The 27743-nt window shown below is 41.9% G+C and overlaps 1 protein-coding gene and 1 long non-coding RNA gene across 5 annotated transcripts in view; one reads left to right on the top strand and one right to left on the bottom strand.

Moving 5' to 3' along the window:
* CLCN5 (chloride voltage-gated channel 5) overlaps positions 1–27743 on the top strand; it is a 153810-nt gene that overhangs the window by 105187 nt on the left and 20880 nt on the right. For 2 of the 4 annotated variants that reach the window (XM_082717771.1, XM_082717772.1), the window contains exons 4-7: positions 3588–3734; positions 21109–21260; positions 24028–24127; positions 27534–27721. In XM_082717771.1, coding sequence (XP_082573897.1) covers positions 3588–3734; positions 21109–21260; positions 24028–24127; positions 27534–27721 — 587 coding nt within the window. Of the gene's footprint in view, positions 1–3587; positions 3735–18772; positions 18961–19728; positions 19824–21108; positions 21261–24027; positions 24128–27533; positions 27722–27743 lie in introns of those variants that run through there. The other 2 variants (XM_082717773.1, XM_082717774.1) reach the window with 2 other exon arrangements.
* On the bottom strand, positions 13939–18710 carry LOC309856492. Its single transcript, XR_014307227.1, has 2 exons — positions 18622–18710; positions 13939–14230 (listed from the first exon to the last, which is right to left on the bottom strand). It is a non-coding gene; the product is annotated as an uncharacterized lncRNA (long non-coding RNA).

The raw sequence follows: 27743 nt of genomic DNA, 5'->3' as shown, positions 1-27743 counted from the left end.
TTTTACCTCATTTCCTGAATGAAACATGCTACCAGTGGAGAGAAAGAAAAAGGATTCTGCATTATTTTGCAAATTTTCTTGCTTTTTTTCTTATTCAGTGCTAGTCACTTTATGGGATTCATGGGCATTTAGTAAATAGAAACGAAAAGAAAACCTCTCGAGTTGTGCTACCCTTTTAACCTGAGTTCCTCTCATCAGCTAAAATGATGTTTGTTTTTAGCAAAGATTTCTAGAAACCCAGAATACCTACTCTTGAGATAAAGTGCTTTTTGTAGGTTTGTTGAAGGTGGTAAATCCAGAGTTAGACAAATATTAACTACAAATACTGACTCTGATGCCAGCTGCATTTAAAAAGGAAAGATGATGTGAAGGGTGAGGGCAGGGAACATGTCTTTGTTTGGATTTTATGGGTTGCGTTTCAGGTGATGTTATTTCTGGTGTATTTTTCATTTTCATCCTGTTGAGTTTGAGGTAGCAGTAAGTGTCAGGCAGAGTTCTTGGGAATTCAGGACTAGAGCTCGAGGTGGAGATGAGAGCTAGGGATAGCAGATTTCTTTAGAGGATCCACTGAAATAAATCAGATTAAGGTGGAGAAGGATCTGTGATCTCAGTTAGATCCAGAACAAAGTAAAGGGGCCCTTTCATTTTCTTTTTTTTTTTTTTCAAGATTTTATTTATTTATTTGTCAGAGATAGAGAAAGACAGAGAACACAAGCTAGGGGAGCAGCAGGCAGAGGGAGAAGCAGGCTCCCTGTCGAGCAAGGAGCCTGATGTGGGACTTGATCCTCGGACCATGGGATCATGACCTGAGCCGAAGGCAGAGGCTTTAACCCACTGAGCCTCCCAGGCGCCCCTAGAGCTTGACTTTTTATGAAATATTAACTGGGCAAATACTTAGCCTCTCTGCACTCCATGAGTTCCCTCATCTGCACTAGGAGTGATAATGCTACAGCATGGAAACAATGGAAAAGTTAAGTGAAAGAGTTCAGTTTAAGCATATAGCCCAGTGCCTAAAAATTGATAAGTACCTGGTAAATATTGGTTATTTATCCTTTATGTTCAGTGTTTAAAATATTTATCTATTATTCCAATTTTCCAGCCCTTTTGCTTAATTTATGCCATCTAATTTTTCTACATTCATCATATATAATTCTGATAACCTAAACAAAAGTAAGAAGTTTCTTAAAAGAATTGGAATACTTCAAAAGGAATATTATTTGCCAAACCCAAAAGAATTCTGCTGACTATGATTTTGGATCAATATTTCATTAAAAAGGGGGGGGCAGGATTAGGTGAAATAAAGTTGACTATAATGCTGTTTTAAAAAATAAATATATTAAGATTTTTTTAAAAAGATTTTATTTATTTGACAGCGAGAAAAGTAACATAAGCAGTGGGGGTGGGAGAGGGAGAAGCAGGCTTCCCACTGAGCAGGAAGCCCAATGTGGGTCTTGATCTCAGGACCCTGGGATCATGACCTGAGCCGAAGGCAGATGCTTAATGACTGAGTCACCCAGGCCCCCCACTATACTAATATTTTTTGAGTAATATTTATAATTGAAAGATTCACACTTGGATATAGGAAATGTTTCATCTTAATATTAAATTCTTGAACACAGAAAAACATTTAACAGCATAGCATGCCTCTTTCCCCCAGTATTTCTGAGCATCTGCATTGTGTTATGAGCTCTGGGAGAGTCAGAGCCATGAGATAATATTTCTCTACTCCTATATGGCCCACACATCTCTTAGTACCGATGTGTAGGTTTTATTTCAGTTGATTACTTATGAACTCCCAGGAGTTTTGTACACATGTCCTCATTTAGTTTGCCCATTTGCATGGTTCTCAAAAAATGGCCATCAAATACATGGTAAGGGTAGAGGCACACTACATCTGAATGGTAACTGAATATACTAAGTAGTTTGCATGTCTATATTGTCCAAGTAAAGAGCATGAAAGATGACCTAAGAATAAGTGGTAACCCTGAATAGACATTTTCCCAAAGAAGATGTACAGGTGGCCAACAGACACATGAAGATGCTCAACATCATTCATCATCAGGGAAATGCAGAGCAGAACCACAGTGAGATATCGCCTCACCCCAGTCATGATGGCTAGTATCAAAAAGACGAGAAATAGGGGCGCCTGGGTGGCTCAGTGGGTTAAAGCCTCTGCCTTCGGCTCAGGTCATGATCTCAGGGTCCTGGGATTGAGCCCCACATCGGGCTCTCTGCTCAGCAGGGAGCCTGCTTCTCTTCCTCTCCCTCTGTCTGTCTCTCTGCCTGCTTGTGATCTCTGTCTTTCAAATAAATAAATAAAACCTTAAAAAAAAAAAAGACGAGAAATAACAAGTGTGGATGAGGATGTAGAGAGAAGAGCACCCTTGCTCACTGTTGGGAATGTAAATCGGTGCAACCACTCTGGGAAACAGTATAGGGGTTCCTTAATTAAACACAGGAATAACATATGATCCAGTAATTCCACTACTGGGTATTTACTTAAAGAAAGTTTAAAAGCACCAGTTTGAGAAAGATATGTGTACCTCTGTGTTTACTGCAGTATTATTTACAGTAGCTACGATGTGGAAGCAACCCAAGTGTGTCTATCAATAGATGAATGGATAAAGAAGATGTGGTATATATATACACAATGGAGCGTTACTCAGACCTAGAGGGTATTCTGCCAAGTGAAATAAGTCTGACAGAAAAAGACAAATACCATATTATTTGTCTTTTATGTGGAATCTAAAAACCAAAAATGAACAAAGAAACAGACTCAAATCCAGAGAACAGGTGGTTGCCAGAGGGGAAGTGGGTGGGGGATGGGCAAAATTGGTAAAGGGGATTAAGAGGTACCAGCTTTCATTTATAAAATAAATAAGTCACAGAGATAGAAAGTACAGCATAGGTAATATAGTCAGTAATATTGTAATAACATTATATGGTGACAGATGGCGACTACACTTACTACGGTGAACACTGAGTAATGTATAGAACTGTTGAATCGTTGTGTTGCACACCTGAAACTAGTATAACGTATGTCAACTATACTTCAATGATAAAAAATAGAGTTGGTAGTAACCCAAAGGGGGAAAACTACCCAAATGTCCCTCAGCTGATGAACGGATAAACAAAATGTGGTCTAGCCGTACAATGGGTACTATTCAGTCTGAAAATGGAATGAAGTACTGGTACGTGCCAGAACATGGATGAGCCTTGAGAACGTTATGAAAAGTGAAAGAAGCCAGACACAAAAGGTCACAGATTGTATGATGAAATTTATATGAAATATCCGGAATTGGCAGATCATGGAGGTGGAGAATAGCAGTTATAAGGGTGTGGGGGTGCGAGGGATTTATGTTTACTGGGTACAGAGTTTCTGTTTGGGGCAATGAAAATTTTCTGGAAATGGAGAGCAATGATAATTGCAAAACATTGTAAAGGAGCTTAATGCTACTGAATTGTCTAGTTTAGAATGGCTGAAATGGTAAATTTTATGTGTATTTACCACACTTAAAAAAAGAAGGGTAAGTGGTAAGGGGCTTGAAGGTCATTGTAATAAGCCTCCTGTTTTTCTTTCTGTGCAGGAGCCATGGATAACAGAGGCTTTCAGCAGGGGAGTTTCAATAGCTTCCGGAGCAGCTCCAGTGATGAAGACTTGATGGACATTCCAGGGACAGCTATGGATTTTTCCATGAGAGATGATGTTCCTCCCTTAGATGGAGAAATAGAAGGTATTATTACTGTTGATGACAATTTATCTTTTTAAAACTTATTTTTAATGTATACACAGTAAAATTCATTTTTTTCTGATGCAATCACAGTTTTAACACCTGCAGAGACTTGTAACCTCCACCATTGACAGGTTACTGAACAGTTCCATCCACACCCCAGAGAGCTCCCTCTTGCTGTCCCTTTGCAGCCAGACCTCCTTCACCCCCAACCCCTGTAGCCACTGATCTATTCTCTGTCCCTGTATTTTTTTCTTTGCTGGAATGTCAGATGCATGGAGTCACATAGTATGTCACCTTTGAGACTGACTCAGCCCATTGCCTTGGAGATTGATTCAGATCGTTCATCTTCTTTTTTTTCTTGCTTAGTATAGCCTGATGTGGGATCACGGGGTCATGTGGGAAATGTATGTTGAACTTCCTAAGAAACTGCCAGACTGTTTTCCGGAGTGGCTGTACCGTTTTATGTCTGAACTAGCTGTGAATGAGAGCTCTACTTGTTCCCCATCTGCAACAGCTCTGGGTATTTTTTGTAATTTTTATTTTAGCCATTCTAATAGGTGTGTAGTGTTATCTCATTATGGTTTTAATTTAATTTCTCTAATGCCTTATGATATTGAACATCATTTCATGTGCTTTTTGGCAACCTTATCCTCTTGGATGAAGTGTCTGTTCAAATCCTCTCCCTTTTTTATATTTGGATTTTTATTATCTGGAATAAATTTATTTTTTAGAAGGTCTTTTTTTTTGAGAGAGATAGAGCATGCACAAGAGAGCATGGGGTGGGGAGAGGGAGAAGCAGACTCCCTGCTGAGCAGGGAGCCTGATGCAGGGCCAGATCCTGGGCCTGAGCTGAAGGCAGACACTTAAGTGACTGAGCCACCCAGGCGCCCCTGGAATACATTTATAGAAGGAGAATTCTCTCCATCTATTATTTGGTTATCCAGTAACATCATTCTTTTCAATAACTGCATGTAAGTTCATGGTGTAGCTGTACCGTAGTTTATTTAACCAAGTTTCTATTGATGTGCATTTCGGTTTCCAGTCTTGCTTTTACAAACAGTGCTGCAGTGAATAACCTTGCGTGTGTGTGAGTGTGTGTATCTTTTAAGTATATTAGAACATTTCCGTAGCATGACTATATGAGTGCTTATTTCCCCCACAGCTTTGCTGGTGCTGAATACTAGAATTTTTTCATCTTTACGCTATGATAGGCAAAATAAATAAATCAAATTTTTATTATTATTTTAATTTTCACTTTTTTTAGATTAATGAGGTTAAGTACATTTTCATATGTTAACTAACCATTTAAATTTCTTTTTCTGGAAATTTCCTATTTATACGGTGTGCCTGTTTTACTGATGGGCACATCTTTTCTGGGAGACTTTCATATATTCTTAATGTTTTGTCTAATGTAGGTGGAGTATATTTTTTTCCATTTCTGTTTTGTTTTTGTCTCCTTTTAGAAAAATCTACAAATATTAAACACTTTTATATTGCCAGATTCATTACCCTTTTCTTTTCTGACTTCTGAGTTTCTTATAGTTAGAAGGGACTTTAATATTAAATTTGTCCAATTACTTAAAACTAATGTCTGGTTCTTTAACTGATCAGGATTGCCATTTTCAACATAAAGTCAGAGGACAAGAAACTGTGTCAGAATTTATTATTTAGCAAATTTGTAGTGGAGGCATATGACGCTGCAGAAACTTTGCTAGGTTCTGGGAATTAGCAAGTCTTTAAGGCACCCACCCTGCCTTCATGAAGTTGATTCTAGCTGGCTAAACAAACATTAAGTACTTATGAGAACACCTAACTCTTATAGTTGTTTTCAGAATTAAATGAAATAATAACATAAAGTGGTTATAATTGTACTCAGCCTCGAGCTAATGCTCAATAAAATGTTAGCTCTCATTATTCTTATTTATTTTTGTTATAACCGTATATTGTAAGTGTTGTAACTCTTGTAAGGACTCAGCAGAGGAATGTGTGTGTCTAGGATTGGAGAAGATTTCACAGCAAAGGTGTGTTTGGAAAGGGCCTTGAAAGATAAGTTATTTGGTAGGAAGAAGGGCTTTCCAGGCAGAAAGCAAGCTTCGATAGAGATATCAACAGGCATAATATACAGAGGTATGAAAAGGTAGGCTATAAGCCCAGATAAATATATTGGGGCCTTGAATGTCATGCTAAGAAGTTTGAGTCAACTTTATTGTCACTGTGAGGACAAACTCCTTCACCCATTCATTTGAAAAATACTTTTTGAATGTCTGCTAGGTAGGCAGTGCCAGGTAGGCACTGTCCTAGGCAGTGCAGATACAGTGGTGGGATTAACATAGGTAAGATCCAGGTTGATCTGAAATTTAGATCTAGTTGCGTAAATGAGTAAAACTACTTATTTACCCATTACAGTAAGTACCAAGATGGAAATAAAATGAATGACAGTAGGGGATAACTGAGGAATAATTCTTTAGAAAGATTAGAGAGTTCGAAAGGTCAGGGAAGGCCTCTCTGAGGAGGTGACCAACTTGGGAAGAACATACTAGTATGGAAACCACAGGTTCAGAAGGATAAGAAGAAATTGTCTAGTAAAGGTGTCTCAAGACAGGAACAGTAGAAGAGAGACCCTGAATTTAAAGTTCCTCACAGAAAGGCACTCATGGTTTGGTATTTAATGGTTTTTCCTATTGGCCACCTTCTGTGAAAGGCACATGTGTTTGTTTATCTGGTCCACTTACGTGTGGTTATAACTCTCGCACATAGTTACAGCAGTCCCAGGCTCTAGTGAAGCAGTCAGTTAGGGTTTCCCCTGAGCTTAACCTGGACACCTCCAGGAAGCCTTCTGGCTAATTCAGAGTGGTTTAGCTTAGTTCTCATCATTGCTTCTAATCGAAGATGCTAGCATATAGCATCCATATCACCAGTACTTGTTCTGTTCACACCGCTGTCAGTAGGTGATGGAGGCAAGCGACTCTCCCTCTGTTATTCCCATTTAATAGACCCGAAAGCTGAGGCAGACGAGATTGGCATTGCTTGTGATTGTAGAATGTGTTTTTACATGAGTAGTCCTTTGCCACTCTTCACTTGCCTTTACAGGAGAGTTCCTGCTTGTGGTTTACAAGATCTGACCGTAAAACGGTGAAGCTTTTTGCTGTGAGCCACACGCAGAAATTGTTCCATTTACCATACTCCATAGTGATATGATTTTCTTGCTTTGCTTTTTAATTGTTCTTACTTTATTTAGTGTTTTCACCTGGGATTTCCTAATGTACACAAAAAGAACACCAACAGAAAAAAAAAGGTCATAAAGTCCTTGATGTCTCTGGTGCGGCTATGCATAAAATACTACATTTTGTACCAGGCACGATAGCACGTACTAAAAAGATTAGTTAAAAGGAGCTTGAAAGGCAGTAGAAGTGGTTCTTGTTTTCCAGATGGCTGGAGGGATTGATTTATGAGGAATGAATAAATAAATTCTGCGTGGCCTGATTAAATGCATCTGTGGCAGTGTTCTAGTAGTCTGTAAATGAGAAGAAACATAAACATGGAGGTCTCACAGAAGGGGAGGGGGAAGGACATAGAAAAAAGGGGTGGGAGTCGTAGGCAGAACTTCAGGGCTGTGCTCCTGGTCCATCGTTCTCACAGCCTGGACCTCATGGTTGGCAATTCATTTATTCACCCATTCAGTTTTTCAGTATTTCTGGAGCACCCCCACTCCCTCAGGAACCCTGTGAATACTGTGCTGCTTTTAGTAATACTTATCTGTTCCCTTGTTAACCTTACCTCCTTGTCTTTCCACCTCGCTTGCCTTCCTACTGCCCTCAGATTGTTGCGTGAGGAGACCTTCCTGGCAAGAGAGAGGCACACGGGTATGGGCACAGCAGCACGAGAGAGCCTGTTCTCTTCAGGCAACATGGAGCCTGCGCATCTGGGGTCCGAGGCTCCTGGGGGCAGAGATGGTGACAGTTGGAGCAGGAGGGAAGATAGCAGGGGATAGGGCGGGAGATCTAGTTAGAAATCTGGATGAGGTCTAGGCGGTCTGGGTTTCTGGATCTTATCCTGTAATCAAGAAGTCATCAAATGATTTAAAAGCAGAAGAATCATATGATCAGACGGGTGTTTTCGGGAATTTCTGGCAGCGTGGAGGATGGAAGAGTGGGTTGAAGACTGGAAGACCAGTTAAACTGTTACTTAAAAAAAAAAAATCTAGGTAAAAGATCAAACGGCCTGAATTAAGTCAACAGAAACAGAGAGGAAGGAACAGTAACTTCTGGAGAAATTTCAAAAGGGGGATTGATAGGACTCATTTGATATGGGGAATACACTGGAAGAGCCACAGATAACTTCAAAGCTCAGGCAGAGAGTGAGAGCTGGCCGAGTCCCCCACATGTGGGAAAATGTGCCCAGACCATCGCAGCAGGCCTCAACATGACCTTCCAGTGTCCCAGGGAGGGAAAAATATCTTTGAAAATGAAACACATGACGGTCTGTGAGATCCACCAAGGACGCTGCGAGACAGTTGTGTTTGTTCTGCTGTGCTGCAAGGAAGGATTATAGTATTCCTCCAGAGAGAAAGGGAAAACATCTTGGGCCCCAGCTCATGGGCTCCTGTCAGCCCTCCAGTTGACTCAAGCGATTGTGTAGATGGCACAAACTTATTTTTTGTCCTTATTATGACATATAAAGGGAATTCAGAATCCATCACCCTCATCATACTCAAACTTCCCCCAAATACTTAGCCTGGGAGGATGGCGATTATTACTGCTGTTTTTTGAGCTTGGAAAAAATAATGGCTTGTTGGGGCCATAAACCATAGCAGTTCTCTATGCTGAACCCTCAAAATGAGGCTTATTAATGATGGCCACAGGCTCTAAGGGCTTCCTTCAGGTTACTTGATAGGAGAATACCTGGTCAGATATTAGAATTCGTGCCTTCTTATTTCTTCCCACTTATTTATTTACATTTTTGTTTTGTTTCAAAAACATGCATTATTCATATGTAGTTTATAAACTAGCAGTTTAGTTTTTACCTGATGTCCCATCCAGGATACCATGTGACATTTAGTCTTCATGTCAGCTGGGGCTCCTCTTGGCTGCCATGGTGTCTTAGACGTTCTTTGTTTTTGATGACCTTGACAGGTATTTTTTTTTCCTGTAGTTTTTAAACTTTATTACATACCTGTATTCTCCACCCCCCAGTTATACTGAGAAATAATTGATGCACTTCGCTGTAGAAGTTTAAGGCTCACGGCAGGATGGTTTGATTTACGTATACTATGAAGTGATTCCTACAGTAGGTTTAGTTAACATCCATCATCGCCTATAGATAGAATCAAAAGGGAAAAAACCTTTCTGCTTGTGATGAGAACCCTTGGGATTTATTCTCTTAACAACTGTCCTATATATCATATAGCTGTGTTAACTGTCAGCTGTAGTCCTTCACGTTGTACATTCCATCCCTAGCACTTATTTATCTTGTAGCTGAAAGTTGTACCTTTTTGACCACCAATTCTCCACCCTCCCACCCCTTGCCTCTGGCAACCATAAATCTGATTTCTGTGAGTTCCTTTTTTTTTTTTTTAACTCCACATGTAGGTACAATCACACGGTATTTGTCTCTGTCTGACTTATTTCACTTAGGATAATGCCCCCTGTGTCTATCCATGCTGTCACAAATGGTAGGATTTCCTCATTTTTTAAAGATAGCTGAATAATATTCCATTGTATATATATATATGCCACAGTTTCTTTATTCATTCATCATTGATGGACACTTAGGCTGTTGCCATGTCTTCGCTATTATAAATAATGCTGTGGTGAGCATGGGAGTTAGTGTTTTCATTTCCTTTTATTATATTCCCAGAATTGGAATTACTAGATAGTAGGGTAGTTCTGTTTGTAATTTTTTGATGAGCTGCCATACTGTTTTTCACAGTGGCTGTACCAGTTTACAGATTTGAGGATGGCTGGTCGGGTGTTTTGTAGAATGTCCCTCAGTTGGGATTTGTCTGATGTTTATCTAATGATTAGACTGGGGTTATGGATTTTAGGGAGGAAGAGTAGAAGTAAAATGCCTTTCTTATAACATTGACACTGTATCAAGGCTATATATTGTCCACACAACTTTCGGCTGCTGATTTTAACCTTGGTCTTCTGGCTGAGGTAGTGTGTGTCATCTTTCCCTACTGTAAAGTTATTGGCTTTTCATCCTTTCCCTGATGTACTCAATGGAAGGAATTCAGTGCACGACCCACACTTAAGAACTAGGGAGTTATGCTCCACCTCGAGGGTCAAGTATGTCCAGAAATTAATTGGAATTGTTCTGTATGGAACATTTGTCTCTTCTCTCCCATTTGTTTATTCAGCTACTTATTTATGTCAGTAGGGACTCATTTGTTTAAACTTGGGGTTATAATCCATTTCTACTTTCTTTTGTTCAGAGTTTTCCAGCTTTGGCCATTTAGAGCTCTTTCAGTTTTCTGTTTCCCTTTGATGCAGCCCTGTCACTGTGGGGTTTTCTTGAGCACTTACTTACTTTTTGGCACTGTAATATGCCATTTTTCCAAGGAGCCTTGGTTCCTGTTAGTAGAGAATGATAAGAGAAACGAAGATACGGGTAGTAGGTGTGCTCATTTGTACTGGGGCATTATTGCTTTAGGTGCTGTCAGCCACCCAGTAAAAAATGTGTGTGTGTGTGTGTGTGTGTACTGACCCGTGTCTATGTATACATCTATAAGTAGATATATTATCTACATGTGACCATCCGTGTCTACGTTAAGCTAAACATGAGATCACGAGTCTCTAATTCTGTTCCATCAACACATGGATCATTCCCGCCTCCTCCCCTGGCATGTTTGCAACCTCCCATTCCAGGTAGTGAGAAATTTGGCTCCCACCATCCACCATCCATGATTTAACTGTTCTATTTTAGTGTCCGTGTATGGTGCTTTTAAAAAAAATCTTTTTCTTAAAAGATATTTTTATTTATTTGAGAGAAAGAGGACACAGTGAGAGAGAGAAAGCACAGAAGCTGGGGGAGCAGCAGAGGGAGAGGGAGAAGCAGGCTCCCCGCTGAGCAAGGAGCCGGATACATGGCTCAATCCCAGGGCCCTGGTATGATGACCTGCGCCAAAGGCAGATGCTTAACCGACTGAGCCACCCAGGCGCCCCTGTAGTGTCCTTGTTTTTGTGTCACCTCTTGATTTTGAGTTTCCTTTAAGAGCAGCTTGTTGAGAAAGATTCTGTGGCTCTGTTCTTTCAGCTTTAATCCATTGTCATTACACTGGAGCCCTATTGGCATTGTGGTAAGGTATGTGGGAGCAGGCCATTTTATAATTTTCTCTTAAATCTCAGTGTCTGTTGGGCCTGTGTCTTCTGGCTGTGACCTCCACACAGCTTCATCCAGTGGTACAGTTTTTGTTCTCCCTGCCCCATACTTCTGATCACAGCATTCCCAATCCATTTCCTGGAAGCCTGGGCCCCCCTTGACTATTTCCTTTGGTTGAGAGAAGAAGGCTGGCGGGAGTGTGTGTGTGTGTGTGTGTGTGTGTGTGTGTGTGTCTGCCTGCTGAAGTGAGAGGAATGTCCTTCCCCCAGCTGGGAGAGGGCTAAGGCAAAGTATTTCCCCCTGGAGCATAGGGCCTTTGGTATAGAGAAAGCTCTGGGGAATTTCACAATGATTACTCTTCCCCTCCCCGCATCAGAGCCAGGAGGGGATCTTTCCTTATCTTCCCTGTGAGAACTTGGTAGGGTTATTGGTGGTAAATCCCACAGGCGTGCAAGCCTCAGAAGTTTCTCACCATCGCGCAGGTCTGCCCTCAGCCTTCGGCAGCTGGGCAGCAGCGCCCTTCTTGTCCCCGCAGCAGTTTCTGGGTCCGTTGGTCTCTACTTCAGGTGAGCAGATCTCTTCATCTCTTCTTGGATAAACCCGGCTCTGCAGATTTGGGCGTTGTAGTATCAACCTTCCTTCTCAGGCAGGTCTGTGAAAAGTTCCAGATTTTTCAGTTTGTCCAGCTTTTTCTTGTTGTGGGGATGGGAGTAACAACTCCTAAGCTCTTCACTTGCCAGAGCTGAATCTGGAAGCTCCCTGTGTGTTTTGCAGTCAGTGGAACCACTTCGGTCCTCTCTTGAAGGAAAAGAAAATATCTGTAGAGGCCCTTTGGCAGTACTATAAATCCAGAGTGGGTTCTTTTTAACCTTACCTTGTTCCAGTTTACAGCATGGGGGAAAGGCTGCTGTAACATTTTAGGAGCGTATGCTCGACGTTTCTGGGGTCTGTGGCAAGCAGCTACTAGCTGCACAGATCCTGTAGCCATACTGGTAGAACTCTAGTTAGCCATATGCCAGAAGCCTTGGGTCCCAGGTTGTCATATACTTCACTCATGAGCTGTCTTACTTCTCTTTGCTAAGGATCAGTAGTGCCATTTCATGATCCTACCAGAAGAGTGTTCTCAGGTAACTGTGCAACCAAGATACCATTTGGAATTCTTCAAAGCTTAAGGTCTTCTCAAGTCATGCAGCACAATGTATGAGTGATCAAAAAGAAAAATCATTGCTAAAATGATAGAATATCAGAGTTGGAAGGGACCTTAAAAATCATGCCTGCAAATCCTTCCTCCTTTTATAGACAGAGAACCTGAAAACCACAGAGATTAAGACAATTGCCCAAGGTGATAAAACTAGTGATTTGTGGAGCTAGGGTTAGAATCTGTACCTTCTCACTGCTGGACAAGAGGGCCGACAGCAAAGCCTTTCTTTCCCTTGCCTTTCATTTAAAAGCTTCTTCAGCCACCTTCCTGTCAGTGCTTTCCTCCTGGTGTTCTCCAAACGCTGTCACCTGCTTTGTTTCTAAACACCCCAGCGGTCTGCCTCTTATAATGCAAGCCTGCCCTGTGAAATGTCCTGTCTCTGCTCTTCTAGCTGTGCTATCATTTTTTTGGTCATTATTTTTCTTTTCGGAACCACCACATAACACATAGATACACCTCACTCACTATTAAAGATTCAAACAGTGCACATGTATATAAAATGTGAAAGGTGCCCTGTACAAAGATAACCCATAAAAATAATTCAGTGTGATTCTTTCAGTTCTTTTTCTCTCCAGTCAACACATAGGCACACACTCTGTTTAAAACATTCTTATTATTTTGTGACTTGCTTTATTCACACAATGTGTTCGAGACATTTTTCTATTTTAGTTCATGTCAGTCTCCTTCTTCCTTGTGCTGTTGCCCTATTACTGGACTCTTTCATTGTTTCTAGGTTTTTGCTGCCACTACAGTGCTGCAGTGAATAATGTACACACATTGGAGTGGCCAGGTACATGTATTTCTTTAAGAGCAATCCTTAGATTTTATATCTATAGCTCATTTTTTTCTGTCTGTGACATCACAGTGTTTCCATGAGTCCAAGAAGAATCTCCTAATTGGTATTTTCTCTCCAAGTTTTTGCCCCTGCCAGAGAATGATTGGTAATCTCTTGTCCCCAGCTTCTTTCTGAAGATTTATAGACAGAACCCAACGCAGACTTGGGACAGAAGAAGCGGAGAACTGCTGCTTTGGAAACAATAATTACAAGTTATTACGCAGGACTTAGCCAGGAGGTTTCCCAACCCTGGGGTATGTTATTCGTGTTTTAGGGCAGTGTCTCCCTACCCATGACATTTCCCAGTCCTTTTGTCAATCCCATAAATGTGTAAGTTTGAGAAGGAAGGAATGAAGAGCAAGTAATGGAGCTGAGATATGTTTTCTTTATGTGGACAACACCCTCAGCAACTTTGTCAAATCTAGCCCCTGTACTTCCAGTTCTCTGTTGATTTTTGTGGCATTCTAGTCCAGTGGGAGCCTGCGGACACCAAGCCATAAATCCATATGCCATTTCTGCCAGCTTTGGTGGCTCTGGTAGTTCACACTCTGGGTCCAGTGGTAATGAAAGTGGGTTGGGTTGGGAACTTCCAGATCAGAGCAGATGCTGGGGATAGAAGTCACACCCCCACGCAAATGTCTACAACCCAGTGGGGCCAGAGCTCTACCCATTGGGAAACAGGGAGTCCAAAAGTGGTCTTAGAATCTGGATTCCTCTTTGTCTTCAGTCTTTTCCCTATCTTTCTGCCATGCCTCATCTTCCTGTGTACTTCTCAGAATCCTCAAACTTCACTTAGTAGATTTGTTGCTGTTTTTGCCGTCCCATTACCCGCATCTCTCACCACCTTATTTTCAAATACACATTTTTTAAAAGATTTTATTTATTTATTTGTCAGAGAGAATGTGTGCACAAGCAGAGGGAGCAGCAGGCAGGGGGAGAAGCAGGCTCCCCGCTGAGCAAGGAGCTCAGTGTGGGACTCGATCCCAGGACCTGGGGCTCATGACTTGAGCCAAAGGCAGACACTTAACTGACAGAGCCACCCAGGCGCCCCTCACCACCCCTTATTTGGTCCAGTTTTCAGCAGAGTTGAGCTTCCTCTTTGTTGTCCTTCCTACTTCTTAGGCAACTTCAAGTTTTAACCTGTTGTGAATGGAAACCAAAGCAGTCAGTCCTGAAATGAAACGTATGCAAACCAACAGGCACTGACCAGTCAGACCGGATGCCAGACGTAGCACTAGGCAGTGTCCTGGGGCCTCCTCACGTTCCAGCTGCTGAATCATGGGAACATTCAGGAGCTTTCTAGGGGATGGTTGGCGGGGAGAAGCATCCTTGGGAAAAAGTAGTCATTTGCCTACACGGCTGGAGGTATTTCAGTATTAACAATCAGCATGGCTCTATAGATGGGTATCAATGGAAAGTCTCCTTGAATATGTGTCCCAGGGGCCAAACTAAGATAGTATATTAAATGTGACATGGCCCTGTGATACCCTCCAGGGCTTGGATGGGAGAGCTGCTCCACCAGCAGTTGCTTTTTAGCCCCTGGGTCTAGGTGAGTGGGAAAGCAAATTGGAAGTGAAATGGAGGCACACATTGATCAGCCTTAAAAGTATTGACTCATTATTGGGGCTTCAACTTTAATGCAGTCTCAAATCTGGGGATGAATGAAATGTGGAAGGGTTCATAACTTTCTGGGAGATCTCGAATGGATGGGCCAATAAAAGAAGGGAAGAGAGGGGCGCCTGGGTGGCTCAGTGGTTTGGGCTGCTGCCTTCGGCTCGGGTCATGATCTCAGGGTCCTGGGATCGAGCCCCGCATCGGGCTCTCTGCTCCGCAGGAAGCCTGCTTCCCTCTCTCTCTCTCTCTCTCTCTGCCTGCCTCTCTGCCTACTTGTGATCTCTGTCTGTCAAATAAATAAAATCTTTAAAAAAAAAAAAAAAAGAAGGGAAGAGACTGCAGGTGTGGAAGTGAGAAATGGCATACAGTCAGCTCTTACTATATACCGTTGAGTGAAGGTAACATTTAAATAACCACAGGATGAATATCTGCTGCCATACGCTAGGTAGAGTGTTGGATTTTTTGTAGGTGTCATTTCAGCCTTGCAAACATACCATATATCCCTGTAAAAACGGAAATACATTTTTAAAAAAAGATTTTATTTATTTACTTGACAGAGATCACAAGTAGGCAGAGAGAGAGAGAGAGAGAGAGAGAGAGAGAGAGAGGAGGAAGCAGGCTCCCTGCAGAGCAGAGAGCCCGATGTGGGGCTCGATCCCAGGACCCTGAGATCATGACCTGAGTGGAAGGCAGAGGCCTTAACCCACTGAGCCACCCAGGTGCCCCGGAAATACATTTTTTAAAATGGGGCTCTTTTGGGGTCCTGTGATATATACCAAGGGCCCTGCCCCATTTCTCTTGAGTGTTTCTTTCTTCCTTACGGCTGCTGCCAGTGAGTGAGCCCTCCTGCAGCTGTAGTATCACCAAAGCAGTGTTTCAGGGTCTGTGCCCGAGATTTCTTTCTTTCCCCTTACCCCTTGTGTTTTGGTTAGTGTTTAACAAGTTCATTTAATCAGTTACTATTCAGCCCCCCAGGTAAATTTCTAGTGGCATATTGGTTAGGGATTGAAATAAACATGACTCTCAAATTGGAATTTCTTTTCTTGTATTTTACAAGGTTGTCTAGTTTGAAGCATCACGTGATTTGTAGGAAAAAAATTTAGAAAGTAGTTTCCATAAAGGGAAACAAGCTAAATGCATTCATTTATATGCCTCCTCATTCAAGCAGTGTTTCTAAAGACCCATTGTTAAGTTTTTAGACCTAAGTGTAACCTTTACTGGGAAAGCTGTTTAAATGTTGACTTTTTTCTGACTGGTTTTCTGGACATTTTTTCCCAGACTCAAGCAGTGCAAATTACCCTTTAGGGACTTTTAAAAAATTATTCAAATTGAGATCTAATTGTACTTTAACTTGAATCATTTTCCTGTTAGAGTATTAAAATTGTTTTATGTGTAACTTAGAGCACACTGTGCCTTCAAAACTTACTTGGGTTAAGTTTTACCTTTTTTCCGTATGGAGGCAAATAAATATAGACTTACTCAAGTACCTCAATATGACACGTAGGGTCCTTGTTTAATTTTACTCTTCCTTCCGTGGCAGAAAATTTACACAGCAGAAGCGTAACTCTTAATACACTGTTTTTTTGAAAAGCCCCTTTGCATTTTGTGACTTTCTTTGTACCTCAGGAGTTGGTCACGAATGGGATAATCTCTGCTGTCTTTCTTGAGAATTAAGTTTTATAAAGTTACCATTTCTTTCTATTAAGTTAAAAAAATGCTAAGAAAAGAAACCAGTTGGATGTGGCATATGACCCACAGTTTAAGACGTTTGTCATCCAGTCAGGACATACAGGTAGGTCGTGAAAGAGTGGAAACAACTTAATCCCTCTCATTGATGAAACTGAAAATAGTTGTAATATCGTTATCATCATTATTATTATACACTTTTAAGTATTTTATTTGTCCTGTTCTAAAAAGTATGATGGGTATTTAAAAATTCCAGGTCTACACTTGTGCCAAATGCCCATTAAGTGGCCTTCCTATGCTGAAAGTTTTAAAAATGAGTATTACACTGGATGTTAACTGCACTGGAATTAAAAAACAGCATTGTTATAGAAGCCACTGACATTTTAGAAATCAGAAGGTGATCTGATCACATCTGTGTTCCAGAAACACAACTCTGCTTGTTCCCATATGTTAACTGTATTATTGGGTTTTTATCACAGGCTGCATTACAAATTGGTAAGCATTTCTTTGTCTTATTTTCACAACAATATCAATTGACCTGCGCCAGGCAGTCTGTATCACGAACATATGTTAGAGATTACAAATTTGGCAGAAAAGGGAATTGTAAATTAAATCTCATTTTAGTACAAGGACTGCATCATAGCTACCAAGACCTAGTTTTCAAAGGAAGTAAATTTACATGGAATAATAAAGTCCCTCTCCTAGGTATAACATTTGAAAAACACATGAACTTACATCAAAAATTATTATAACATGGTGCCAGTACTACAATTTAGTCACTGTATGTCGAAGAACTATGCATTTTCTAAATACCAAAACATATAGTATCTTGAAGTGTAAAATCATCTAGTGAGATAACGTAAATCTTAGAGGGTGATGTTAAGTGAATTTCGCAGTTACCTTTAGGAACTGCAGGTAGCATCCTATTTAATAAAGAATGACTTTGAAGGAGACTTACAAGTTTGGGCACGTTATCCTCTTTGAGTAAAATAGACACACTTTTCTAAAAGTACAGTTGTGTAACACAGTCACACTTGGGCCACAAATCGCTTTTGATTTTCAAGCTTTGCAGTTTATTGCTGCAGTACTATCAGTTGCCCCCTTCATTTTCATTCTTCTCATTAATGCTAGTCGAGTTCGTCAAGAGACTGAGATGTTACGATTAATGACTGACGGGGCCCAAAGCACACAGGGTTCACAATGTCCCTCACAGACTTCATAAGGTTTTGTTGTACTAACATTTCAGGCTGCAGCGGGCCCTAAGAAGTGATGAAAGTGATCACAGCCTTTCAGAGCCCTACGTTTAGGTCTGATTATTGGAGCACACTGACTGGATTAATGTTTAACAGCAGCTGTCCTGCCGATTCACTGAGGGAGTTGAGAGATGGCTATTTCATTCCCCTTTACTCTACTGGCCCTTTTGCACAGTTAATTAAGACCCGCTGAAGAATAGCCTTAGGAATAGGGCCTGGGAAGGGAGATCCTTTTAAATAATGCAGATGTTATAGTGCATTTATTTTCAAAGCCCAAGTAACTAGTTTTACCCAGTTTGGATTAGTGGGATCACATTTGATGTTGCTTTCTCGGTAGAGAACTAATACTAAGAAACGACTAATTTTCTTGACTGTAATCTGAACTTTTAAGTTACTAGGCACTGTTAAAGATGTGAGCTTGTAGAGTTAAGTTCACGTGCAGTTCCATTTTCATAATTTTCTCTAGATATGATATATACACAGAAAGACAGAACATATGCATACAGTTTAAGGACTGATTATCATGTGGACACTCAGGTAAGTAGGACTCAGATGGAGAAAAATTACCAGCATTCCAGAAGCCCCACGTTCCCAATGTGCTCCATTCAGAAGGCGACCCCCCTGTCTCCTCTGGGTGGCTACCATCTTTACTTTTGTCATTTCCTTGCTTCTTTTTCTAATGTGGCAACTTATATTTGCACCCTAAAACGGCATGATTTAGGTTTGCCTAGCTTCAAACTTAACACGAATAGAGTTGTGTTATGGGCCCCTGTGTCTGGCATCTTTCACTCAGCATTACATGTCTGAGATTTTCTCCTCATTTTTGCTCGCCAGTGTGTTCTTTTAAAAAAGACTTTTCTGTATTTGCCCCACTCCCTTTTTTACTTAGGATTCATGTAATTCTCTAAACGCTCTCAGATAGTCCTCCTTTGCCTCCCTGGATTTTCTGCTAAATAAGGTCTAGTAATTGAAACTCGCCTGGACCCCAGTTTTGTGAACTCACCCGGCTGCCCCCGTTTGACAGCCTTCGTTTAGATGAGACTACATCTTTAAGGCATCTGTGCTCCCTTAAAAACCTTCCTTTCTCCACGGCTGGTCCAAGGGTCTGGTCACGTGACTCCCCCAGTGACATCACATTCTGACCGCCAGGGAACACTGGTGGTGCTTTAGGTGGCATTTATTCCTGCGAAAGGCAGAGAACGCAGCAAGTGCCCTTCTAAAGCAGTGCACCCCAGGGCTCCTTCTGTAAATGGCCAAATGCTGGCTGTCAAGGTTATTTCTTCCTTGAGGCAGAAAAAAAGAAAGCTGTGATCACAGGTAAGCAGACTTGAGCCCAGCCCAGCACCGAAGTGTGACCCCAGGGAGAAGGGGGATCTGGAGAATCACAAGCAGTCTGTTTGTGGGCTTCTAATCACTGCCTGTTCTTTTCGGAGCCGCCTGACAATTTGCGTTGCTAACGGGAGACTGTCTGCGAGGCAGAATGATGCAGTGCTCATGTTACCTAGTGATGTAATAGGAGTCTTTCTTTCCTGTTGGGAAGCTGTTGCAGGGCTTCATGTTTGTCTTAATGTCGGTAGAGCTGGGGGCCTCCTGTGACATACAGTGTAACCTTAGATAGCTCTTGGGTGCTTTTAAAAATCAGTTGCACAAAATCCTCTCTAAATTTCTCCTGAGAGCAGAGCGCTTCATTTGGAGCATTAACCTGCTTTCAAAAGTAAAATTCTGGTTGTTGGGTGTCCTTTGTGTTCATGTCAGCATTTTTCTTTGAGAATTGAAACAGCTTGGTTTTCTTTTTTTCCTTTTCTTTCTTTTTTTTTTTCCCCTCTCACCATACTTCCTTTTCTTTCTGTCCTCCTTTCCTAGCTGGCTGTTTCCCTCCAAGCTCTCAGACACACCAGCATTAATCTTTATCAGTATGCCACTGACAGGATAGGAAATGCTGGGCTGGTGATTCAGCAACCAACCATGTCACAGCCAGGTAGGCTTGAAGATATGGAAAGGACTTTGGTTAGGAGTTTTAAGATTAACTGGTTCCCCACCTCCACTCCAGCCCCACCCCCACCCTCAATAGGATCTGGATTCTGCAGAGCTTTTCTTTTTAAATGTGTGTGTTGCCGGTGAAAGGTACGCCATCCCCCATCCCAGGGAGGAATTTGGAAGACGGACAGTTTGTAAATCAGGTACAGCTTGGGGGTTAATTCCCACTTACCCTAGGAGAGTGCTGAAGTTGTCTGTGGGAGTTTGGAGTGAAGATGGGGACACAGTTGGGGGCGGGGGAACTGGATGTCAGCTCAGGGCCCACTTTGGCCTTCTCTGCAGAGGGATTCCTCACCAAACAGTCTGGATGAAGCTTTGTCCCTGCCAAGGTTGACACTGCAAATGTGAGTTTTGGCTGGTTGAGTTCAATGATAGCATTACTCTGCATTTTTCCTCAGTGAACATTTGCATAAATTCCTGAATACTGTTTTGCATTTTGTGTTTAATAGAGAAGTACTGTTTCCTCAGAGGACTGTGTGGAACAAGTTTGTCAAGCAGTATTAAGTAACCTAGTTTGTATACTGCTCCAGAGTTTGAATACTTCATTCTCATCCCCACGGTTCCGCAAATAAACTTTGATTCCACTGTTATTTCTTGAATTTTGGATATGTGTTAAATGCGAGAATGCAATAGTGACTCAGAGAGCTGCCCTCAAAGAGCTTCGGGTCTAGAAAGGAAGACAAAAATATTTGTGTTAAGTGATTATAATATAACTGCTGAAAGCAAAGCAGAGAAAGGACTGGTTGGGCAAGTGGGTATGTGGCTTCCATGGAAGGATCAAGGAGGACATTCCATTGCTCGGCCAGGCACTGGTCTTTGAAGCTCTACTTGTAAGTCTTAGACTATTCTGCCATAGACGAAGTTCCTAGGAGCCCATTACATCAAGGATCAAAGTCTTCAACCTATTGAAGGCGAGTATGTACATTCCAGCCGGCTTAACTCTTGAAGAGCCCCACATGCTTTCTTTGGAGTTCCCTCTCAGGCAAAAGCCACCTCCCAGAATTGAATTACTGCCTTACACATGCAAAATAGTTTCTGGTGTGCTCTGTCTGCAAAGACCTTTGGTCCTTTTGTCTCCCTTCCATAAAAGAGACTGAAATACCTAAGCTGCTTCAGTGTGCTCCAGTATTTTGTTTCAGAAATCCTTTTCCCACTACACTTCAATTCCTGCCAGTTCTCGCCTTTGTACTGTCCTGCTCATCTGTCCCTTTCCATTTAGACTGCCTTAAGGCACTCATCGTTTTGTGCCTAGACCACAGAAACCGCTAAATATGATGGATGTTCCCACCAATGATTATGTTGCTTTATCAGGACACCCTAACTGTAATCATCCGACGGTTTAAGGACTCACCTTTTGGTGCTCAGCAGGGAGGTGTTAATGTGTTTAGAGTGTCTGAGGTGCTAATGTCTGTTTCCTGTTCAATACAGAGGACAAGTCATACAATGGTGGAGGAATAGGTTCTTCAAATAGAATGATGGACTTCTTGGAGGAGCCGATCCCTGGTGTGGGGACCTATGATGATTTCAACACAATTGACTGGGTGAGGGAGAAGTCTCGAGACCGGGATAGGCATCGAGAGGTAAGAACAAAGATGGTACGCAAGTTAAGTGTCATGAAACATCAGGGAAAGAGCTTGAAGATACGTATTCTTTATATGTCTGTTTTCTTTTGGCCTTGGACGTGGCTGAATCTGGTGTCTACTGGCAATGTAGGGTTTGTTTGTTTTTTTAACTTTATTTTTAGGGCATTTTGTGTCTGATTTTAAAAATTTCTATTTAATGGTGATTTATTTTCCTATAGTAAAGTAGTTGGAAAGGATCCTCACAGCCCTGATGTGGGTATAAGTGCCTATGTAAAGAGGTAAAAACAAACTTGGTGGAGGGGACCGAAGTACGTTTCAGAGGTCTTCTTCCTCGATCTCATTTCCCTTTTATGGTTTTCCCTGAAACAGGATTTTTAGAACTGAGAAAAGAAAGGGGGCTTCTTTCAAAGGAATAAAAAGAAAAAAAAAATCTCAGTGCCCTGGTGTTTACTGAAGCCTACAGGATAAAGTCCTTGTGATAATGGCTCTTGTACAACCATAAAAGAAAAGTATGCATTCGACTCAAACCCACAAGACCAATCAAATTCAAATTAAGGATGTTAACTTAATGTGACAGGTAATAAGATGGCGCTCCCAGCTATGGCACAGATTCCTTTGAATTTGGTGAGAGAATTGGCCCACTTTTCCCTTTCCAGAGTCCCATGAAAACCTCTTAGAGCAGTCTGCCAAGGTCTTTTGCCCTTAACTTGTTGCCGTGCATCATTTAAATCAGGGAGTTGGGGCGCCTGGGTGGCTCAGTGGTTTGGCTCGGGTCATGATCTCAGGGTCCTGGGATCGAGCCCCGCATCGGGCTCCCTGCTCCGCAGGAAGCCTGCTTCCCTCTCTCTCTCTCTCTGCCTGCCTCTCTGCCTACTTGTGATCTCTGTCTTTCAAATAAATAAATAAAATCTTTAAAAAAATAAATAAATAAATAAATCAGGGAGTCACAATTTCTAGCTCCTCTCAGGGCCACGTGGAGAGCTTACTCAAAAGGGAGGGCTCCCGAGCCCCAGTGATCCAAATGCAGCGGGTGAGACATTTCTTCAGCCAGCCTTAGGTGTGGTTGTTTCTTTCTTATTGTTTCTGTTTTAAGTCCAAATTTAAAACGTGATTCTGAAGTCAGTCCCACTCTCTCCCGAGTTCATGATTTCCTTTGCTCAGAGCCAGGCAAGTCTCCTGAGCAGTGAGAGGCAAATCGCTTTTTATACTTAAGCCCTTCCCATCTCCTGACTGGTTTTCTCATAATCACCGGAGCCTAGCAGTCAGGTTGTCCCTGGTAGAGGTTTTGAGAAATGCCTCTGTATTCCTTGGATTTCTGATCATCTCACTGAGTTTTCTGTCCTAACTGAAAAAAGGGGATCTCTACAAAAACACTTGCTGTTTTTCATAAGGTTGCTGCTACTTGGGCACACACGCACATGTTCTGTCATACCAGTTCATCAGGCAGGCTTTAGAATTTCTGCCATCCATAATTCAGAGTTCAGTTTGTCATTCAGCATGTTACTTACATTGTGAAAGTCATCTGGGATATGACAAGGGCATATTTCCCACTATCTGAAAATGGTTGCATCTGAGACACATTATGCCAATTACTAATAATTCAAAACCAGTTAGAATGTGTTTATCAAGTCTTCAAAAGGGACTTTTTTTTTGGCATGAACTGTTCATCATTAGACTGGAAACACTGTTGCAGAGAAAAATACCGCCTTATCTACTTTAGGCACTAAAACTGGAAACTTAAAAGCCATAGGTCGAAATGAGTTGTTAAAAACTTTTAGTAATTTATCATTATTTGCGATAGTGCTATAGATGAAGATGGGATAACGAAGTCACAGTTTCAAAGATAAGAAATAGAGGTGCAGAGAAGGGGACAGTGACAAAGCTGTCTGAATGCTTGATTTTGAAGTGTGGGCACTGAAGGGTTAAATTGAGAGGGCTAGCACCTGAAATGTAGACTTTTCTGCACCCTTCTCCATTAGCCTCAGTATTCCCAGCAAGTTTTTTTTTTAAAGATTTTATTTATTTATTTTTTAAAAAAGATTTTATTTTTATTTATTTATTTGAGAGAACATGCTCAGGGAGGAGAGGCAGAAGGAGAGGGAGAAGCAAGCTCCCTGCGTTGTGGGGCTCTGTCCCCAAACCCTGAGCCCAAGGCAGACGCCTAACCAACTAAGCCACCCAGGTACCCTTCTGCCATTCCCAGCAGGTTTTTGAAAATAAAGAAATGCATCTGTGATATCATTTAGTATCTGTGATCAGTGTGGGGAGCAAGTCTTGGAACTTGCCTGACCTGAAGTAGCCCACCAATAGGAAATCTCACACTGTACTTTCACCACTCAAATAAGCCCATGTTTGTGGAATGAGCCCATGTTTGTGGATTGGAAAAACAATCAACCTTTTGGCCATGAGTCAAGAGACCATCCTTAGAATATCGGATGTCTAGGGCAGACAGAGACCACTGCAAAAAGCAAAACAAATTGAGGTGATAGAGAATTAGCAGCTGAATGGGGAATCCCTGACTAAGGCACGTGGAGCCATTGCCATACTGCAGAGAAAGGTAGGGTTCAGTAAGACAGGCTTGGTAAAACTCCCAAGTTCCTGAAGAGGTCAGTTCAACCCAGAATTATCTGAGAAGTAACTCCACCATTGGTCTCTATGCCTAACGAACAGATTTGTCTTTTTGTTTCTTTACTGTACTTTAAAGGTGAGAAAGCAAGTATGTGTGTAGAGTGTGCCAATTTTTTTTTCCCTCATTTCTCCCTAGATTACCAATAAAAGCAAAGAGTCGACATGGGCCTTAATTCACAGTGTGAGTGATGCTTTTTCTGGCTGGTTGTTGATGCTACTTATTGGGCTCTTATCAGGTATGGTAAACTATGTTTATTTTCTTAAAAAATCTCCCAAAATTTTGTGGTGTGCCCTTCCCCAAATCATGAACTGAGTTGCGTGCTGTTTTTTACTGTTTTCCCACATGAAATAAATTGCTGGTGGACCTCGAGGAAGTTCAGTGTTCCCATCTGTAAAGGGATACTAATAGTTGCTTCCCCTTCCTTAAAGAAATGCAGTTAAACGAGGAAATGTATCTAAATGCATTTATACACTATAAAGTATTATATCCATTTTAAGGCGCTATTAGCACTGCCTTTCAGTGATTGTCTTGAGGAAGAGTTCTTCTAATAGAGACAATCAAGGTTTTTTGTTGTTGTTGTTGTTGAAGATTTTATTTCTTTGAGACGGAGAAAGAGAGCATGAACAGGGGAAGGGCAGAGGGAGAGGCAGACTCCCCACTGAGTATGGAGCCCCACGTTGGGGCTCGATCCCAGGACCCAGGGATCATGACCCAAGCTAAAGTAGATGCTTAACCGACTGAGGCTCCCAGGTGTCTTGAGACAATCCGTTTTTCTTTTTCTTTTTTTTTTTTTAAACACATACTACATATGGTTTCTTTTCCTTAACATTTATTTATTTTTTATTTTGTTTTTTCAGTGTTCCAAGATTCATTGTTTATGTATCATACCCAGTGCTACTATATGGCGTTCCTAGGAGGAGATAGAGAACTTCCTGGAAGCTTTTTGTAGCTATTTCTTAAACATCTGCTCTCTCATTTGGTGGTAAAGAACATCAAAGAAGATAGGGCCCATACCCTCAAGAAACTTATAATGTCATTCTTTCATGCTGGCCAACAAGTGGGATGACCCTGATGTCCCTTCCTTTTCCTGTCATCTCCGTCAACCTCCCAAGCCACGCCAAATAATGCACAGTCTAACTAGGAATAGTGCACTTGCTAATAAGCCCACACAGCTTTAAAGCAGGCTTCCCCTCCCACGGAGGGAGCAGAAAGGCAAGAATGCCTGGGAGAGATGCTAAGGATTGTATCCTTATGGTATTAAAAGATGGAATACTGAGCTGAAAGAGAAGTTAGGTGGGAAACCTGGAGGTAGATGGGATAAAAAGACTTACTAGCACGGGCTCTACTTCGCAGGACTTGAATCCCAGCTCCGCCGCTTACTAGTTTTGTGACTTTTGGCAAGTTTCTTAACCGTTGGCAGCTCTGGTTTACTGATCTGTAAAACGGGGCTAGCAAGAGTACCTGTAGTCCACATTTGCTGTGAGCACAGAGTAGTAGGTAGATGAGATGTAGCATGCGTAGTGCTCAGCACGGGGCCCACAGTTGTTAAGGGCGGTCTTGCTGCTGTTGCTGCTGTTCCCTAGTGAAGATTACGAGCCACAGAGCACAAGACAATTGCTACACATGAAGAAAGGCTCAGCCATAACTGGGTTTTCAAAGATTACCTAGGGAAGGCGTCAGCAGTGTTTTTTGGTAAAGGACTGGATGGTCCCTGTAGTACGAAAGTAGCCGTAGACAATAGGTAAAGAAATGAGTGTGGCTGAGACCAAGCAAAACTTCATTTACAAGCATGAAGGCGCATTTGACCCCTGGGCCATAGTTTGCCAACCGTGGTCTGGGGTGTTAATGCTACCCCCTTCTGGCCAGTTTAGAGTTGACTGATGATGGACCGAGTGTTCTGTAATGCAATACTTAGGTATTGCAAAGAGGCTGAAGGGAAGGAAGAGGGCTGAGAAAAGGTTATATAGCTGAGCAGTTAGTAGGATAGCAATGACCTTAGAAAACTATCTCATAAATACTAGGGGTCAGATTTCAAGGCGAAGCAACCATTGTAGAGATTTCGGAGCTATTCGATGCCCATTAGAAGGCAAGAAGGGCCAAAATCTAGGATGGTAATGAGGACAGGGGAAAGCATTTTGTTCTGTAGGAAGGGAAACCTGATAAAATTTGTAACCGCGGAAGGGGCTCACTAGGAAAGGAGAAATAGCAGGAAGAGGGAGGATAGGATTGAGGGTACTGGTGTTAGATAGAATAAGGACAGGCTCATGTGAAACAGCCAGAGAACAAGCCAAACTCTGTAACGCATATGAATTTTCTGAGTCTGGGCAATCTGTGCAGTTAAGAGAAGGCGGAGAAGGTGGGCGTGGCCAAGAGGCGCCAAACAAGGTGTTAGATTTGAGTAGGTTATTCAAGTATGTAAATAACCTCTGTTAACACTTTTAGCACCTACCCAAACACACACACACACACACACCACACACGGCATGGCCTCCAGCCTGTTGGAATGTAGGCGTAATATCCTCAACTTTTTAATGTATTTCTTGTCACTAGGTGGCCAGTGAATGTTTTTCTTTTCCCTTGTACACACAGGGCATTTTGTTTTGAGGCATCGCAGAGCAACAAGAAGCAGTGTGTCTGAATGTAGGAACAGTCTGGGAATTCAGGGGCTGTGAATTTTATGATGTCTTTGCTATTTCCCTAAAGCATGATTCTAGACCATTTAACTTCTTTATGCCAGAGTTTCTTCATCTGGATGACAGAAATGAGAAGGCCAGAATCAAAAGTACTGTAATGATCTTAACCCTACCAGTCTATTAACCAGAGCAAATAATTCCCCATTCACTATTCATTTTCTCAGAATTGCCTTTGGTGGCTGTTCTGCACATAATATAGTTTGCTCCTGTTTCAGTAAGAAAACTTCTGGATGGTCACATCCAAGGCTCGGGAGGCTTCGACATGTCTATAGCTTCATGTCACTTGCCACGTGCGTCACGGTCTGTGCTCTTTCAAATTTGCTTCTCTCAGCCTCGAATGCCTTCCTGCCCTGGCTCAGGTTCCCTTGTCCATGGAGCAGGATTACTAACAAGGTTGAACTCTCCTCTCCATGGTCTTCATCAGCTCCCTTACCCTAGCCTCAAACAAAGATCACGTAAGAGTCTTCAAGGAAGGCAGTTCACATTTTCTCAGTCTTAAATAAATAGTGAGAATAAAATGATCTTTAATAAGCTTGACTGTCTTCGGGTTTCGGGATCCATCAGTTGTGAGGCAAAGCAGAGTCTTAGCCCTGTAAATCAGCTAAAAGGCAAATCCACTCAGCCCTTGCTCCCTCCCAACCACTTTGCCCTCCCCCAAGCTCTCCCTATGTAGAAATTCTACAGACACAGTATTCAGTGCAGACAATGCTTTGTGGTATTTTTTCCCCTTTTTTACCCCCTCTTGAATAGGTGTTTAATGACAGGCAAAGTCTCTTGGAGGTGATAGGCAAAGTCTCTTAGAGTTGATAGGTGGAAATCAAGCCGACAGAACATCAGAAAGAGGTTGCAGGGGGAGCCAGAAGGTTTATGCCTTGTCCATTATTTTGTCACCTTTTCCCTCATTTTCTCTTAATAACTTTGACCTCCCCTTCCCTCACCTCAAATCAGGTTCCTTAGCTGGCTTGATAGACATTTCTGCTCATTGGATGACAGACTTGAAAGAAGGCATATGCACAGAAGGATTCTGGTTTAACCATGAGCACTGTTGCTGGAACTCCGACCATGTCACCTTCGAAGACAGAGACAAATGCCCGGAGTGGAACAGCTGGTCCCAGCTTATCATCAGCACGGATGAGGTACAGTGTTGTGAAGATTCCC

The sequence above is a fragment of the Mustela nivalis genome, assembly GCF_964662115.1.
Source record: "Mustela nivalis genome assembly, chromosome: X".
NCBI lineage: Eukaryota > Metazoa > Chordata > Mammalia > Carnivora > Mustelidae > Mustela > Mustela nivalis.
The sequence above is the reverse complement of the archived record's forward strand: the minus strand, read 5'-3'. Positions and strand labels throughout refer to the sequence as shown.